Consider the following 15,749-nt stretch of genomic DNA (forward strand, 5'->3'; position numbering starts at 1 on the left):
GTCCAACATCAGCTCTCTGAAAAACACTATTGTATGTCTCTAGCCTAGGCCTCTAATTTGAAATCTGAGCCCCATTCCTGCCTTCTAGCCCCATCCATGATTAGAGTGGTTCACAAGCAGCCATTTACAGAGTTTAGCTCATGACAGTATCCAAAGAATTGACTGCCCCAGAAGCCATTGCTGGAGGTCAACTTCATACATGACATTTTTTATCCCTGGATATAATCTACCACAGGAAAAATGTCAACCATGAATCTGACTTTATTCACAATAGGCTTAGGGAGACAAAGTTTGACCAAGACAGACACTTTGTAACTCAATTCGTTCCACGTCCTTCCCCAATTCCTGCGGAGTGTGGTAAGGGATAGAGCATGCCTCTAGCTCTCAAACTATTTTGATACCTGTCCCCTCTTCGCCTCACTGCTTTGCTGCCAGGAAGGGGAATTAGGATACGGCCAGAGACGGCTTTCGGTAGGAAGCGGAGGGACAGTCGGAGGAGATTCCAAGGGCACATATGATTTGGGGAGGGGAGGTCGAGGTGGACCAGGCTCCTGAAGTGGAGAGGAAGCCAAGAAGTGTTAGGAGTAAGAGCACAGAAACTGTGAGAATGGGAAGGAAAAGAGAATTAGTGAGACATAAACACAGAGACAGATGTTAAACTCAGAAGAGGACAGCTGCGGCTGAGCACCCAAAAAACCCAGAGATCTTATAAGTGGCTGCTTTCCCTGCTTAGCCATGCAAGCCTATTATTAGCCCAATATTACTGAATCACGTATGCAATAAAAATGTCAGAGGAGATTTGACTTTTGCCCCCTCAAATAAAAATGCGTATTTTTCAAGGTACCTTATTCAGAATGTAGATAAAGTATATCCAAGCACTCTGCTGTGCACCATACAATGTAGGCTGATATCTGTGACATAACTCCTGTACACTGGAAAGACCCAATGAGGGTTCTGTATGCAGTGATACCAAAAGGTTTTAGCAGCACAGGAAGTGATGTCTCCACACATGCATAGGGATGAAAAGTGAGTAGGACCAAAGTTAGCGGTTGTTTGGAGGCAGAAGTCTGGATCTGATGGCATATGGTATGGGAGCACCATACCTTTGCCTTGTGGCCTAATCCATTGGACCAGGCTTCCAGCTACCTGGTGTAGAAAAGACCAGGATTCAAGAGTCACGTTGCTCAGCAATCACGTTCAAATAATTCCAAAGGTTTTAGAGTGCTTGAACTGCTCCCACAATGCTTTTACACCCACATGCCTATTGTGACAATATCTAAATCCTTTATAAACTCCAACCATCAGTTTACATGGAAATCCACTTTCAATCATACCATGTGGCAGCTGTCACCATATGGTGAACTATTTACATGGAAGTTTCTCTCTATGCCACCACAGATTCTGTTTATGCATTTTCTGTGCTGTAGAGAAAATCACACAACTATGAATAACATAAAATAAATAAAATTAATGGCTCGGCAAAGCTTCACCCAAATCATTTCTGAATAGGGACGACTCTCCATTAATATTACCATGGAACCCCCATGCACTAGGTGCCTCACAACCAATGCTCAAGCATAATGGAAGAAGCACAGGTACTACTGTTACATCAAAACAGCAACAGTATTTTCACATGCTACACAACAGGAAATACTGATGTACTTTTTAGTTCAGCATCAGCACTACTGTTTTCACTGGAACTGATGTCTAGAAGAGTTCAAACCCTCAAGAGTTTTTAGCCAGTTTCAGAATACTTTAATGTTGGATCCCCAGTGGGGAGAAAGGCAGGGTACAGATTAAGTAAACAAATAAATAATGGTCTTTTGAGTTTCAGCCATAAAAATTATCGCCGCTTCCTCCACTATCCATACCAGAACAAGGTGTGTGTTGCCATCTGCTGGTGGAATGATGATATTGACAACAAGTGCTAGAAGCCATCTTACTCACATAACTGTCTTGTATTGCTCCCTATACCATTTCTGCCATTTTGCTTCATCTCCTCATGCTGGACAATGACAGATTCACTCACCTCATTACTGCCTTGCTTGGTAGGGGAGCTCTGAGAACCTGACACAAGGGAGAAAGGGCTCAGTGGACTTGTGAGGCTGGCTGAGCTCAAAGGGCTGGCTGGGCTGTTGGAGCTGTAGGTTCCTGTTGGACCAAGGGTCACTGCAGAAGAATACAAGAAAAGGGCCTGGATGAATAACCCATTTTTTTTTTCATTGCTGGATGGATCAGGAGGGGGAACTAGACAGAAAAGTAAGTGGGAAAAGGAAAGGCCTTCTTACTAAGACAATCTTCTGAGAACCATGCTCTGAGGGCTCTTGATTGGTGAAGTGGATGATGGAGACAGAGCCGTCTCTTTCAGTCGTGGACAGCCCACACCCTCGCACCTATTCAGCTGACTGAGCCTTAAAAGTTTCTGGTTCCATGCTATGGCCTTTGTTGTGTATCCAGGCTCTTTGTTAGCTTTGTATTTTGGCCACAGTTTTAACAGTTTTAGTACCTAGGTATTTAAGTATTTATTCATCTACTGTTTCTTGGCTGTTTTAATATTTTTTTTATTTGCTTATTTATTTATTTGCTGCTACAGTTAGCTTCATGTCTTTATGTTCCTTTCCCCCCTTTCAATTTAGGAGTACTGCTGCTATACTACTATTTTAACAAACTGACTGATTTTACTAATGCTGGTAATTTTTTATCATTTTGAAACAGCCGAAAGCTCATGGTGAAAATCCATGTAAACAAATAAACAGTCTTTTGTTAGAAAGAGATGAAAAAGAAAATATACTTTAAAAAGAGCCTGGAAAATCTCAAAATGCATCCGACTATTTTGAAATAAAACTGGTTTTCTACAACACTTTTGGATCATTTGGGCTTGGAAATAAGCCCCACTGATTAACTCGGGACTTAATTTCTGAGTAGCCTTGCCTAGGATTGCTCCCTTCTCTGTTTTATCATGCATTGATGCACCTTTCTAGGCAAGTTGGGGAATATGTTAAGTATCCTTCCTAACTGTCTTGGATTTGCACAGACTTGCCACGGTACGCATGAGCAGCATCATTGCTGGAACTGGAGCTCTGGAACTTTTAACAAGACACTGACATTTTCCCCCTATGGGTGTAGAGGGGGAAAGCATATATCAGCGTATACTGTCTCATGAAAACTATTGAAATATCAATGTTTAAAGGAATACCCTCAGTTTTGTGAGATGGAATTTACTGGAGGCGTTTAAGAGTTTCATCCACTGATGCAGAAGATACAAGGCCACACACTGCTCAGGAAATGTTGGCGATGTCTGAAGTACTGTGTTCAGATCACCCCATTCCTCCACCAAAAGGCTATCAGAGAGCTGGAAAGGTTCAGAAGAGGTTAACTAAAACAATTAAGGGGTTGGAGCACCTTCCTTACAAGGAACAATCATTGTATTTAGAAGGGGCTTTTTTTAGTTTAGAAAAAGTAAGCCAGGGAACATGATAAAGGGTAACATCGAAAAAGTAGATAGAGAGAACTGTTTCTCCTTCTCATAACACTAGAATTCAGTCATTCAATGAAATTGTGTGGCAGAAATTCAGTATATACAAAAAACATTTCTGTGCAAAGGAAATTTATAGAATTCACCAGAACAATTTATGGTGATGACCATTGACTAAGGTGGCTTTAAAAAGGGGACTTAGAGCCAAGCTACAAGTGACGCCTGACACAGGTTGGACACTTGTCAGCTTCCCTCAAGTTTTGATGGGAAATGTAGGCATCCTGGTCTTGTAGCTGTAATGGAGAGCCAAGCTGTAAAACCAGGACGCCTACATTTCCCATCAAAACTTGAGGTAAGCTGACAAGTGTCCAACCTGTGTAAGGCGTCATTTGTAGCTTGGCTCTTAGAGAATCCTAGAGAATCTTAGGGCCAAATTACACTTTTGTGTCTTCCTTGTGCTTGTAGGGTACTACAGCAGAGGCTTCAACCTGATTCCATGTCAGTGTCAGGTATCCATGCCTGGTACATCTGTTCAGAGGAGGTAACACTGAACACCAGAAGCAGATTATAGGCTTTCCAGAAATTATAGGTTAGGGGTGATATGTTCCAAGCTTCACAAACCCAGGTGCTATGATTAAACAGATGTACTAATTATGCAAATTGGAGAGGTCACTAAATCAGAACATCTAATTTGTAATTTGTAGTAGGCACTTTATCTCTGTTCCTGCTAAGCAAAAGAGGTCATTTCCCCCCTTTTTATGACTGAAGAGAGCCTCCATTCCCACTCCCACATTCTTCTCTAATAATGTATATTTGTGTACAAGACAAACTACCATGACTCACCACTACCTCTACTTTGCCTGCACCAACAGCCCTGGGTTTTCAAACTTCCTTCTACACAATTACTAGCAAAGAAAGAATTTCATGTGTGCAGGTGGAACTTATCTGTTTCCATAAATCTTTAGTGTTAGTGTGTAAAGCCTTCACTATCCTTAGTAGAGTCAATTCAATCAGGGATGAACAGAAAGGAGAATGTCAGTATCCCCATAACTGACAGATGTGAGACTTGATCCTAAGCCTAGGCGCACATCAGGGCATCTTTCTAACAGCTATTAGAAACATTGCATCACAGATCAGATTAGAATCTAGATTTCTAACATGAACAGTCCACACCTTAACTAGATAGTTGTACTGTATGTTATGCTACAGTTTGCCTGTAAGCAGCCATTCAACCTGTCCCTCTGTAGCTATTGAATTTTCAAGTTACTAGAGTACCTACACAGTCAGTAAAGATGTTTGTTGATTTCATGTGATTGAGTCTATTTTTAAAACATTCCAGCAGACTCCAAAAGTTACACAGTGCTAAGACATCTGCTAAATGGAAGTTTAAAGTTCTTTGTGCAGATTGTTAAAAACACTGTCTTGCTTAGACGCTCTGGGACGCAGCAAGGAAAGTCATCTTTCACAACAATAGGTGTTGCAACTGAACACTTTCTGAAATAATATCTGAGAAACTCAGGTACATTTATCATTCTGTGTCTCAGGGCTCAGAAGCTCCCATGAATATTAGGGTTTCTTTCATCCTTCTTCCCCCATCCCCTTCAAAATCTACATAGTTCAGGAACCTCACTGTATATCTTAAATCTGGGCAATATCTGGCCAGTGTGGAAACCCTGACACCAAAGTTCTGGTGTGAAATAACAATCAAATGGAGGACAGCAGAAAGAAGAAAATATCTTCAGATGGCAGATAACAAATTATGGGTGTACATGGAAGAAGCGGCAGATATTGAAATAACAGTTAAGCTTTCTGTTTCCAACTCACAGTATAAAGATAAGAGCAAACCCCCAAGGCCATAAGTGAGGAGAGGGCCTTACCTCTGTGCTTTGCAGTGTCTGTGCCCCGAGAAGGGTTGTTCTTCCTCAGCCCCTCCATCACATCTTGAATCCGCCAGATCTCCTTCTGGATTTGCCGATTGAGCATTTCATTCTGAAAGGTCCAAGGCACCTGAAGTTATGGCAGCTCTACACTTTTTAAAGGAAACCAGTGCTCCCTGTTGTTGCTCCTGAGGTAGGGTTATCTTGTGTTTACATATGTCCTTTAAACTATGCCCAGAGAAACGTAATTCAGGAAGGAGAAGGGGGTCAAAATAGAGGAAACAAGGACCCTTGAAGGAAGAAAAGGCGGCGAACAGAGAATAGGGGGGCAGTGAAAACTGTAGGCAAGAAAACAGAAAAAGGAAATAAGAGATAGGGGTGCAAACTTCTGGAAGTGCAGAGAGATAAAGAAAGAGAAGAAAGTGTGGCATAGAATGAGAAGCAAAAAAATTCTAAATTCGGGGAGGTTGGTTATGATTTTTAAAAGTGCAAAAAGAAAGGCAGATTTACTGAAAAAGGTTAAAACTGGAACAAAATTGATTTCCTGTTATTAATGTAGTGATGCAGCCATCTTAAATTAATAAAAGTTGTAAGAGAGACACTTAGAGTGATTTTTATGCATTCGTAACCTATATCCTGTGTGGTCTTTTCTCCAGGTTTGACCCATGGTCTCCAAAGAGACTGTGCCATTCAACGCTGGGCAGTTACCAGGGAAACTGATCAGCAGCAAAGAATCCTTCAGTGAAGCAGTTTTAAATAGAAGTATTACCTGCAGATACCAGTGGATGTGGGGATTTTAAAGGAAGGACCCAGAAACATACGCTTTTGTGGCTATGTACCCTGGTGGAGTTCTCTGAAAATGGTCTCCTGGCTGTCTCTGGATGCAGGATTACAAGGAGAAATATTTTGTGTGAATCTAAGGTAGAGCATGGATGTATTCTGCTGTGGTTCCTAAAGTTACAGCAATACTTTCTGCAGTCACAGCAGTGCAATGCAGATCCATATAGTCCCAGAGTTCACTGCTCCTGCTCACACATTACAGCTCACACATTACATTTCTCCAAGTGATCTCCTACCCAGGAACAGATGGAGAAAAAAAAGGAACCAACTAGCATGCACAACCAGCTCAACAACTTTACAAATCAGAAGATGGATCCAGGAAAACAATGCTGTTGACTTAGAAATTAGAGTTTTCTTAACAATGAGAATGCTTCTTAGCATCCCAAGTATAGAAATTCCATATCAAAACTGATTTGAGCTGCAAAATATGGATTTTGAAAACAGATTTCTTGTGTAGGTAGCTTACACAAAATGCACTAGTGTTAAGGTGGTAGGACTGTATGCTACAAAACTACTTTGTCCCTTCCTACTTTGTCCTGCCCCAGTACACCAAATCTTACAAAAAGTAATTAAGAGCAAAGCATGCAACATGGCCAGTTTATGCAAAAGTACGCTATTTTGCATAAATTACTATTGAGTGCAGAATTTGATTTTTTTTCTTTTTAGCACAGTCCTGTCTGTGTCTAATCCATAGCACAGAATAAACAAACAAGCAGTGTCTTTTGTGTTCTACTTTTCAAGAGAATCATATGCAGATGCAGCTGTTCTGTTGCATCTTACAAAGTCTAGGAGATACTCTGCTCATAAGACTTCCAGCCATAACCATGTTGTTTTTATTCAGGCATGGAGACAGCTATTCAAAGCAAGATTAGTTGAATCAGACTGGAAATATGTGCAGAGAGCTAGCATTGCATAGTGGTTAGCATGTCAGACAAGAAACTAGGGGACCCAAGTTCAGATTCTCACTCTGCCATGCTGGGTGATCTTGGGCTTGGCAGTCATCCATTCTCAGCCTAATCTGGTGTCACGGGGCACAGTGAGGCTGAGGACTCCTCGGAGGAAGAAGGGCCTTGGGTAACTAGCCGAGCTAGCTCTGGTGCAGCAGAAGCCGGCAATCAGGAGGAACAGCTGCTGACAGATCAGGGTGTACAGCCGGCAGCTGAGCCAGAATCCCTGACTCCCTCAAGCAGCAGCACCACCAGTAAAGCCCAGCCGGCAGCTGAGCCAGAGACACTATTGCCCTTCAGCTCTAGCACCTCTGGTGAAGCACAACCCAGGACACCAAAAAAGCCCGCTCCCCACAGGGAGAAGCACAGACAGAAGCAATGCATGGAGCTGCAGGAGAGGCGGCAAAGTGTATGCCTCCTGGCCAGACGCCAGCTGCTTGTGGAGAGTGATCAGGAGCACAGGATAGCTCCCAAGCAGCTGGCTGCAAGCCCAGACTCTCTATAAAACCTGGCCACAGGCAGCCAGGAGGCGTGGAAGCAACACATCAGAATCTTGTTCTTGCTGTGACCACTCTGCTGAACCATGTCTTGCTCTTGCCTTGCTGTGTGACCTCCGGACTGTGCCTTGACTCTGCTTCTGGATAGCCCTTGTTCTGACTGGTAATTGACTTACAGACCACTGACTTGGCTTTCAGACTCTGGACTTCGGACTTGGAACTCTCTGCTGGCTTTGGACTCGTGCACTGACCTTGGACCGGACTCAGACTATCCTGCCTGTGCTGACCAGCGCCCCCCCCGACACCTACCTCACAGAGTTTAATTAGGATAAAATGGAGGACAGGAGAAGGATGTAAACTGTGTCACATTGTGGAAAAAGTCAGGCTATAAATGAAGAAAATAAATAAAAATAAATGGACAAATCAGAAGAGGGATAGTTACAACGTGAGTTAAAATCTATTGGAATTACTCAGTGGACAAGGGTACATACAAGCATGGCCTTATCATTATTTAAAATATGTGAACAAACTGAGCCCATCATCTTTCCTGCTAAAGCACAACCACAGCCTATGCCTTCTACTATTATAATCAGTTCCATCAGGAGCTACACAAATGCCCTCCATTTGATGGAGTCACTCAAACGTCCTGAACTGGATGTTTATACCAGTTAGGAACAGATGCTGGATATTCTCCAGCAGTAGAAGATTTCAGATGCTGCGACAATGCAAGAACATACCTTGAGATTCACCTTTTCATCTATGCCAGATTTCTGTCTGCAGTTATGCCAGAACTACAGTCTTTAAACAGAATTGAACCTAACATGCAATTGCTAGCCAAACAGTGGATTCTTCTCAATGAAGAGTAATCTCTTTTATAATACTCCAGAGGCTTTCCCACACCCTCTACTTGTTCCTGATTTTTTTAGCAGTCAGTCCTCAAATGGTTTGGATACCGTTTTTCTGCACATCTGCCCTTCATCTGCATTTTTACAGTTGTGGAGTTGGTTTATTTTGTTCTGCACGTGCCTTAAATAATCAGGATTTTCAGGTGAGGGCACTGTCATCATTGGCAGCAGCATCAGTGATGTTACGGCAAACCCCTCCCCCTTTATTTTTTGTGCCTATTTATAACATTATATCAACATAAGGGCTTAATTTTTAAAAAAAATAAAAATTGGAAAAGAACAGGGGAAAACCTCTTATATCCTCTTATAACCTCTGATTATCTTATATAACATTGCAAGATGAACAAGTTAATGAACCTGAGATGATATAACTGGTGTTGTTAGGTCCAGTGATTATGTTGTTGGAGTATATATGGGGACAGAGTTGGTATCTTGGTTTATTGCAGGCTCTGGTCCCACAGTCTATGTCTGTGTTAGCAAGTACATTATTGTGAGTGAGAAGTTGTTTAAGACTTAGGAGTCTGTTTGCGGGCAAAAAGAGGTTTTTTGTGCCTATTTATAACATTATATCAACATAAGGGCTTAATTTTAAAAAAAAATAAAAATTGGAAAAGAACAGGGGAAAACCTCTTTTTGCCCGCAAACAGACTCCTAAGTCTTAAACAACTTCTCACTCACAATAATGTACTTGCTAACACAGACATAGACTGTGGGACCAGAGCCTGCAATAAACCAAGATACCAACTCTGTCCCCATATATACTCCAACAACATAATCACTGGACCTAACAACACCAGTTATATCATCTCAGGTTCATTAACTTGTTCATCTTGCAATGTTATATAAGATAATCACGTGTCAACAATGCCCTTTCACCCTCTATTAGGGATATGTGCTTTGGTTTCGGATTCAGGTTTTTAACCTGAATCAGGCCCAATTTGGAAAGATTTGGGATTCCTGAATCTGCCCCAGCATTGCTGAGTCGATTCGGGAATCCTGAAGCAAAGCTTTCTGAAGTGATTCGTATTGCTTTGGGAAGCATCGAGTAAAGCAGCAACAGCCGTGCCTACAGCACTTTTCTAGCTGTTTGCATTGCAAATAGCAAGAAAAGGGTGGCCTTAAGTACCAAATGGCCTACTGCTTTCTTCACCCGATAGGAGAGGGATGAGAGTCCCTCTCCCATTGGGTGAAGAAATCAGCAGGGTGTTTGAAACTTAAAGTCACCCTTTTCATGCCACTTTCAAGTGGCAAGAAAAGGGTGGCTTTGAGATTCGGTGTGCTCCTTAAAGATTACTGAATCTTTACAGAGCATACCAGAGCGGTATAAACACCCGAATCCTGAGGTGGCTTGCTGCTTCAGGATTTGGGTTATTCCAAATTGGGTTATTCTGAACTGGGTTCTTCCGAATTGGGTTCTTCTGAATTGTTTTCCCGCTTCGGGTAAACTTGAAGCGAGAAACCCAAATCTTTTTGGGTGCACACTCTCTATGTTGGACGAACAGGTCCTATGCAAAAGAATAAATGGACATAAATCTGACTTAAAGAATCTCAGCACTCAAAAACCAGTGGGAGAAAATTTTAATCTTCCAGGACATGCCGCTGTTGACCACAAAATGGCTGTCCTCAAACAAAGAAGTTTCCAGGGCAGATTACAACATGAGATTGCTGAATATGAGTTCATTTGCAAGTTCAGAAGAATGGAATCCCTGGGGCTGAATAGAGACATATAATTCTTATCTCACTACAGATGCCAATTTCTGCTCTAATCAGCTGCATTGTACCTTCACATCCTGACTTCTTTCTTTCTTTCAATCCTTCCACCCCCAGACTGGAATCTCTACTTCTCCATGTATCTGAAGAAGGGAGATTTAATTCTTGAAAGCTTTGAAAATCTTGTTGGTCTCTTAGGTGCCACTGGACTCAAATTCTGTTGTTCTACGGTAGACCAACTCTGCTACCTATCTGAAAGCAAAGATGGAGGGAGCAGAACTCCACTGGGCATGCACAAAAAGCTGATTGCACTGTGATGTATGGTTAGGAAGGAATATATTGAAGTAACCTGCCAAACACCCAGGGACAGGTTGACAAACAAAAAGTCAATTGAAAAATGGTTTGCTTGATCATGATTGGTGAATAGGAGATGAGCTGAACAGGTGGATGTTCAAGCATCCCTAGGCATAACTAGGTAAGATGCTAGGAGATCTGTGATCAGATAGTCCAGGTGTTTTTAAAAACAAATCAACAGAGCATGTGGTACATTCCTCATGTGACTGTTGTATTTCGGATATGCACAAGGGGAGTGCTGAATAAAAGCCCAGACAGCTGTGTCAAAATCTTCAAGTATATGCAAAGGTAGCACACTTGGGAAAAGCTTTCTGCCTTTCTGAAGTGCTAGCTTTGCATGTGAGGACTCCTTCAAACAATTGCTTTTGCACATACCTGATGTGGTGCAACCTGTACCATGTGCCCTACTCAGTGCTTGAATTGGCTTTAAGAGTTAATCCAGACGGAAGCATCCTCCATTCATGGTTCAGTGGGGAGCATGACTTCCCCTTTCCAGGGATACCCTTGCACAATGAGTGTGCCAAACACCAGCCACACAGACTGCATAACTTACAAGGACTGGTATATACTGGAGGACTTTGTATATTAGAACACTCTGCTGAGGACAGAGAGTTGTTTAGACAAGCCCTAAGGACCAAAGAGACCCTGTTGACCCAAGTTGACAGTGTGTGTGTAGAAGACAACATGAAGGAAAGAGCCAGTTGCTTCTGCCTAATTTAACTTGGTAAATAAATAGCAAGAACAGAAGTTTTCTTTTCACACTAAACACACACACACAAAAGAGTCTCACAGAAACCCAAGAGTTGCTTGAATATGTGGAGTCTGGAGACTAAGCCGACCTCACAGCAGCTAAAGAAAACAATGGCTTCATTCACTGAGGCAGCAAGAAGGTCAAGTGTCATTTACATAGGAAGGAAAGCAAGGATTAGACGTTGTTATTCTGTCTGGTGTCAATGATACATGACAGGACACAGATATCCTGTCCAGGAGGACCAAACTCTGTGCTCAAGTTTTATTGGAATCTCCTCTATATCTCACAAACTGCCTTTGCAACATAGTACCAGAGGCACTCAGAGAGGCTGGAAGTTGAACTGGACAATGTTTACAAAATCTTTGCAAGGTTTCCATGGCTAGTAAAGCATCACTTTAGCTATTTACATCTGTTGCATGATCAGTAGCCTGCTCTCCAGAACTAGCAGTTTTCACTGGATTCACCTCCCAGTCAGCATGGTTGACTACAATAAGAACTACAGTGGAATTTTAAAAAGAGGCTACAGCCTACAGTGTGACTGCAGAATTGCTCTGGCTGCTTTAAAACTCAGATTGTTGCACGTGTGCAGGGTGGCGGGGACAGGTGGGGAGAGTTCATAAATGCCTGGCAGAGCTTGGAGGTAGAGTTTGAATTAAGCAGAGTGGAACTTATTCTGTGATAGCCGCAAAGTGTAAAGGGGAAAGAAGCTGCATATTGAATCCAGTTTTTTTTTGGGGGGGGGTATAAGATTCCAGTATAGGGCTGTATTAAAAATGTTCAATCTTCCAACAGTATCAAGTAAAAGTATCAAGGCCCAACTCAGTTGTGGTATATGGAAATACATATCAGTGATAAACAACACTACTAAAGCCAATGCAGGGCTTCTCTATTAGGACTGGCTGTAAAAAGACAGCAGCATAGACTTGTTGCACTTCTTCCTGCATGTCATTACTTATGATTTGTAGAAGTAATTAAGTGAGAGGTTGCATGAGAGCCCAGTCAGACATGCAAGTGACCAACTCTGCAAACCACTGTTAGGTGCATGCATAACAAGTGTGATTGGTCATGACAGCAGTGCCCAAAACAGAATGTTCACATGCATGTTCTCTGAACCAGGGTCTAACACTTTTCTTGAATCCATAAAATAAACACAACCCACTGATGAGAGTTCCTACAGCATGATGTTATGATGTTTGCACTCAATGGTTTAATTTACACAGGGGCAACTGTACTGGGCACAGAGGGTCTTATTCTTTGTCAACAAAGAGACAAGAATAGTGAAGTAGAATGTGCTCCTCTGCTTGCCCGTCTGACAACCCAAAATACTTAGTCTTCCCCATGAGTGTGACCAGTTCCACTCAGGATTCTCTAGCATTCCTTTCAGACTGTGCTAGTTTGGTGGCCCCATTCTCTCACCTGGATGTCCAAGTTCAGCTGTTCCCACAGGTCATCATGCAAGGCTGACACCTCACCCTCCAGGTTTTCATATTCTATGGTGCTGTTGGCCAATGCCTGTGGGGATTTGCAAACAGTCCCATCAAGATACCAACACACTCACAAACTCCTCCTCTGTGTGTCCCTGGAGTGCAGAAGAATTAACTGATATACAACTGATCTATCCAATCATCCATTAGGATACCAGCCCAGTGGGTGTGCACTATGGCACTGGGTAAAACATTACAGCAGAAGTGAGAGCTATGTTGGTGAAAGCTGTTGTCTCTTAATCATTGAATTTGGGAAGGAAAAGCCCTTTAATACCCCCTTTGCTGAAATGTCTTGTTGCACAATGTGTCTGTTGGGGGAAAACCAGGTTTAGTTCAAATTGGCATGAAATCTGAGTGCCAGGAAAAGCTAACGGAGAAGCAATAGAAATAGGAATTAATTCAAAGTGAATAAACAAGAAACTTTGAGCAATCCTCTTACTGTGATGTTGAACACACAGCAATTTCACTCCATGCACTCATAGAGCTGAGAAGCTTACTTTGGGCATATTGCTTTGGTGCCTTCCCATGGGATTGAAGGAAATTTCCTTTTCTCTTACCCTCAGACAGAGGCAAAAAAAGAGGTTTATTTGATAATGCCAAACCAGCAAACATGCCTCTCTTCCATACCAACTCCACATTGGCACATGCAGTGCCTGTGCTGGCAACACCATAAGAGCAGGCAGCCCATGCAGGCTCAGCTGGAAGCACAGAGCTCCAGAGGTACAGCTCATGCTGCTGCAGAAGCACTAAATATGGTGGGTCAAATCCCATGCACAGCCTGATGGGAGGTCATGCTCACACTCTTCTGCCATAGGCTTCAGTGACTAAGTTGCACTCTTTGCTCCATTAAAAAACCAACTTACTGGGCACAGCTTAGCATGGAAATGGATGATTGAATGGATCAAATCTACAGAGGCTATAAGGGCCAAGTGTCCCCTATGCATCCCTTCCCCACCCTTCCAGCAATTGTCTTTGATCCCTGAAGGTGTCTTGGTCTTTGTGAGAGAAAGCGGGGGAATGCCTTCGAGATGGGTGGCTTTTTTATTACCGTGCTGGCTTGGGACAACTCCACCCGGATATTGATCAGTTGGTTTTGGAGGGATTCCTTCTTGTGCAGCAGCTTTTCAGGGTAGGCGGGTTGGCTCCCAAACATTTCTAGTTCCTGGTGTGTCCCCATCAGTGCACTCTCTAGACTCTCCTAAGCATTAAGAACAGGAAACATTTTTTTCTTAAAATGCTGATTCAGAAGCTAACCCAGGACTCAAAAGTCTTTGCTTTCATATTTTAATTTCAGGGTCTCAATCCCCACATCTTTATTTTTAAAATGTGGGGATTATCCCTTTCCCTGCCCTGCCCAAAGGAAAGCAGGGAAAGTTTCTAAATTTTTAAATATATGACAGGGCTAAAACAACAGTCAGAACTAAATTTATACATCCATCCAGAAATACAAAGCAGTCTTCATCCACAGCCACCAGAACTGAATGCTCAGGAGTATGGCCCTTAGGGGTGTGCAAGCCAAAAATTTTCGGCTATAGCCGAAAGTAGAAAGCCGAAAGAAGATTCTCTATCGTTAAAGCCGAAAGCCGAAACAAGAATCTCTTTCGGCTTTCGGGATTCTTTCGGCATTATTTCGGCATTCTTTCGGCTTTTTTCTATGGGAAAATGCCTCCGTCTTCCAGGACGCCTGGAGGAGGCATTTTCCCACCGAATAAGCCCAAAATTGGTGGGGACCTTCCTCTAACCCTTCTCTAACAACCACCCAAGTTTCAGACAGATTGGACTTTGGGGGGCCATGTTATGGCCCCCCAAAGCAGGTCCCCCCATCCTCCCATAAGAAAGCGAAGGAGCAGCATATTGTTAGCATGCTGCTGCTGATCTTTCTTCATTATTTCCTATGGGGAAAAAATGAAGAGGCAGGCTTCCTTTGCCAGGGGTGGCATTTTGCATGCAAAATGCCCCCCAGCCCTCAGGGGCCCTTCTCCCACCCCTCCTCCCACCCCCCACCAAGGCTCAGCCTGCTCCCACTTGGGGGGGGCCATTTCATGGCCTCCCCAAGTAGGTGCTCTAATCTCTACCACTGACAGCTGGGGGAGGCTTGTGTTGCCAGGGGTGGCATTTTGCATGCAAAATGCCCCCCAACCCTCTGGGGCCCTTCTCCCACCCCTCCTCCCACCCCCCACCAAGGCTCAGCCTGCTCCCACTTGGGGGGGCATTTCATGGCCTCCCCAAGTAGGTGCTCTGCTCTCATCTCTACCACTGACAGCTGGGGGAGGCTTGTGTTGCCAGGGGTGGCATTTTGCATACAAAATGCCCCCCAGCCCTCTGGGGCCCTTCTCCCACCCTTCCTCCCACCCCCCACCAAGGCTCAGACTGCTCCCACTTGGGGGGGCCATTTCATGGCATCCCCAAGTAGGTCCTCTCAGCCCCTAAAGTCCACCCCTTACAGCCCCACACAAACCCAATTCCCCCCCAGCTGCCACACACAGACCCAAATCCCCACATTAGCCCCTCACAGACCCAAATCCACCCCCACCTGCCCCACACCCATAACCCCAGGAACAGGCTGGCAAAGGCCAGCCCTCTCCCTTTGTTCCCTATGCTGGGAACTTCTAAACTCTCTTTCCCTGGGCAATTCTGCACAGCCCAGGGGTGCCACAATGGTGGGCACACTTCTGAGTGCCAGCTGGTCCCTGTGAAAGAGCACCTGAACCACAGACACCCTCCCTCAAATTCCCCCACCACCTACAGAGATGGCTGGCCAGCCAGCCCCATTGTTCCCTATGATGGGAACCAACTGCACAACAAAGAATAAAACAAGAACAACACAAAATAAAGTTTTAAAAAAATTATATTCTCCCTTCCAAAGTACAAGTAGGCAAAGCATTATGACACATTACACCAGCAGTCCC

The 15,749-nt window shown here is 43.5% G+C and overlaps 1 protein-coding gene across 1 annotated transcript in view; it reads right to left on the bottom strand.

Moving 5' to 3' along the window:
* The window catches only part of PLEKHA6 (pleckstrin homology domain containing A6), a 75,910-nt gene that overhangs the window by 21,098 nt on the left and 39,063 nt on the right, over window positions 1–15,749 (bottom strand). The window contains exons 15-18 of the mRNA XM_054979260.1: window positions 13,889–14,038; window positions 12,773–12,868; window positions 5,353–5,464; window positions 2,030–2,169 (exon numbers count right to left, since the gene is read on the bottom strand). Coding sequence (XP_054835235.1) covers window positions 2,030–2,169; window positions 5,353–5,464; window positions 12,773–12,868; window positions 13,889–14,038 — 498 coding nt within the window. The remainder of the gene's footprint in view (window positions 1–2,029; window positions 2,170–5,352; window positions 5,465–12,772; window positions 12,869–13,888; window positions 14,039–15,749) is intronic.

This window comes from Eublepharis macularius, chromosome 5 (genome assembly GCF_028583425.1).
Source record: "Eublepharis macularius isolate TG4126 chromosome 5, MPM_Emac_v1.0, whole genome shotgun sequence".
Taxonomy (NCBI): domain Eukaryota; kingdom Metazoa; phylum Chordata; class Lepidosauria; order Squamata; family Eublepharidae; genus Eublepharis; species Eublepharis macularius.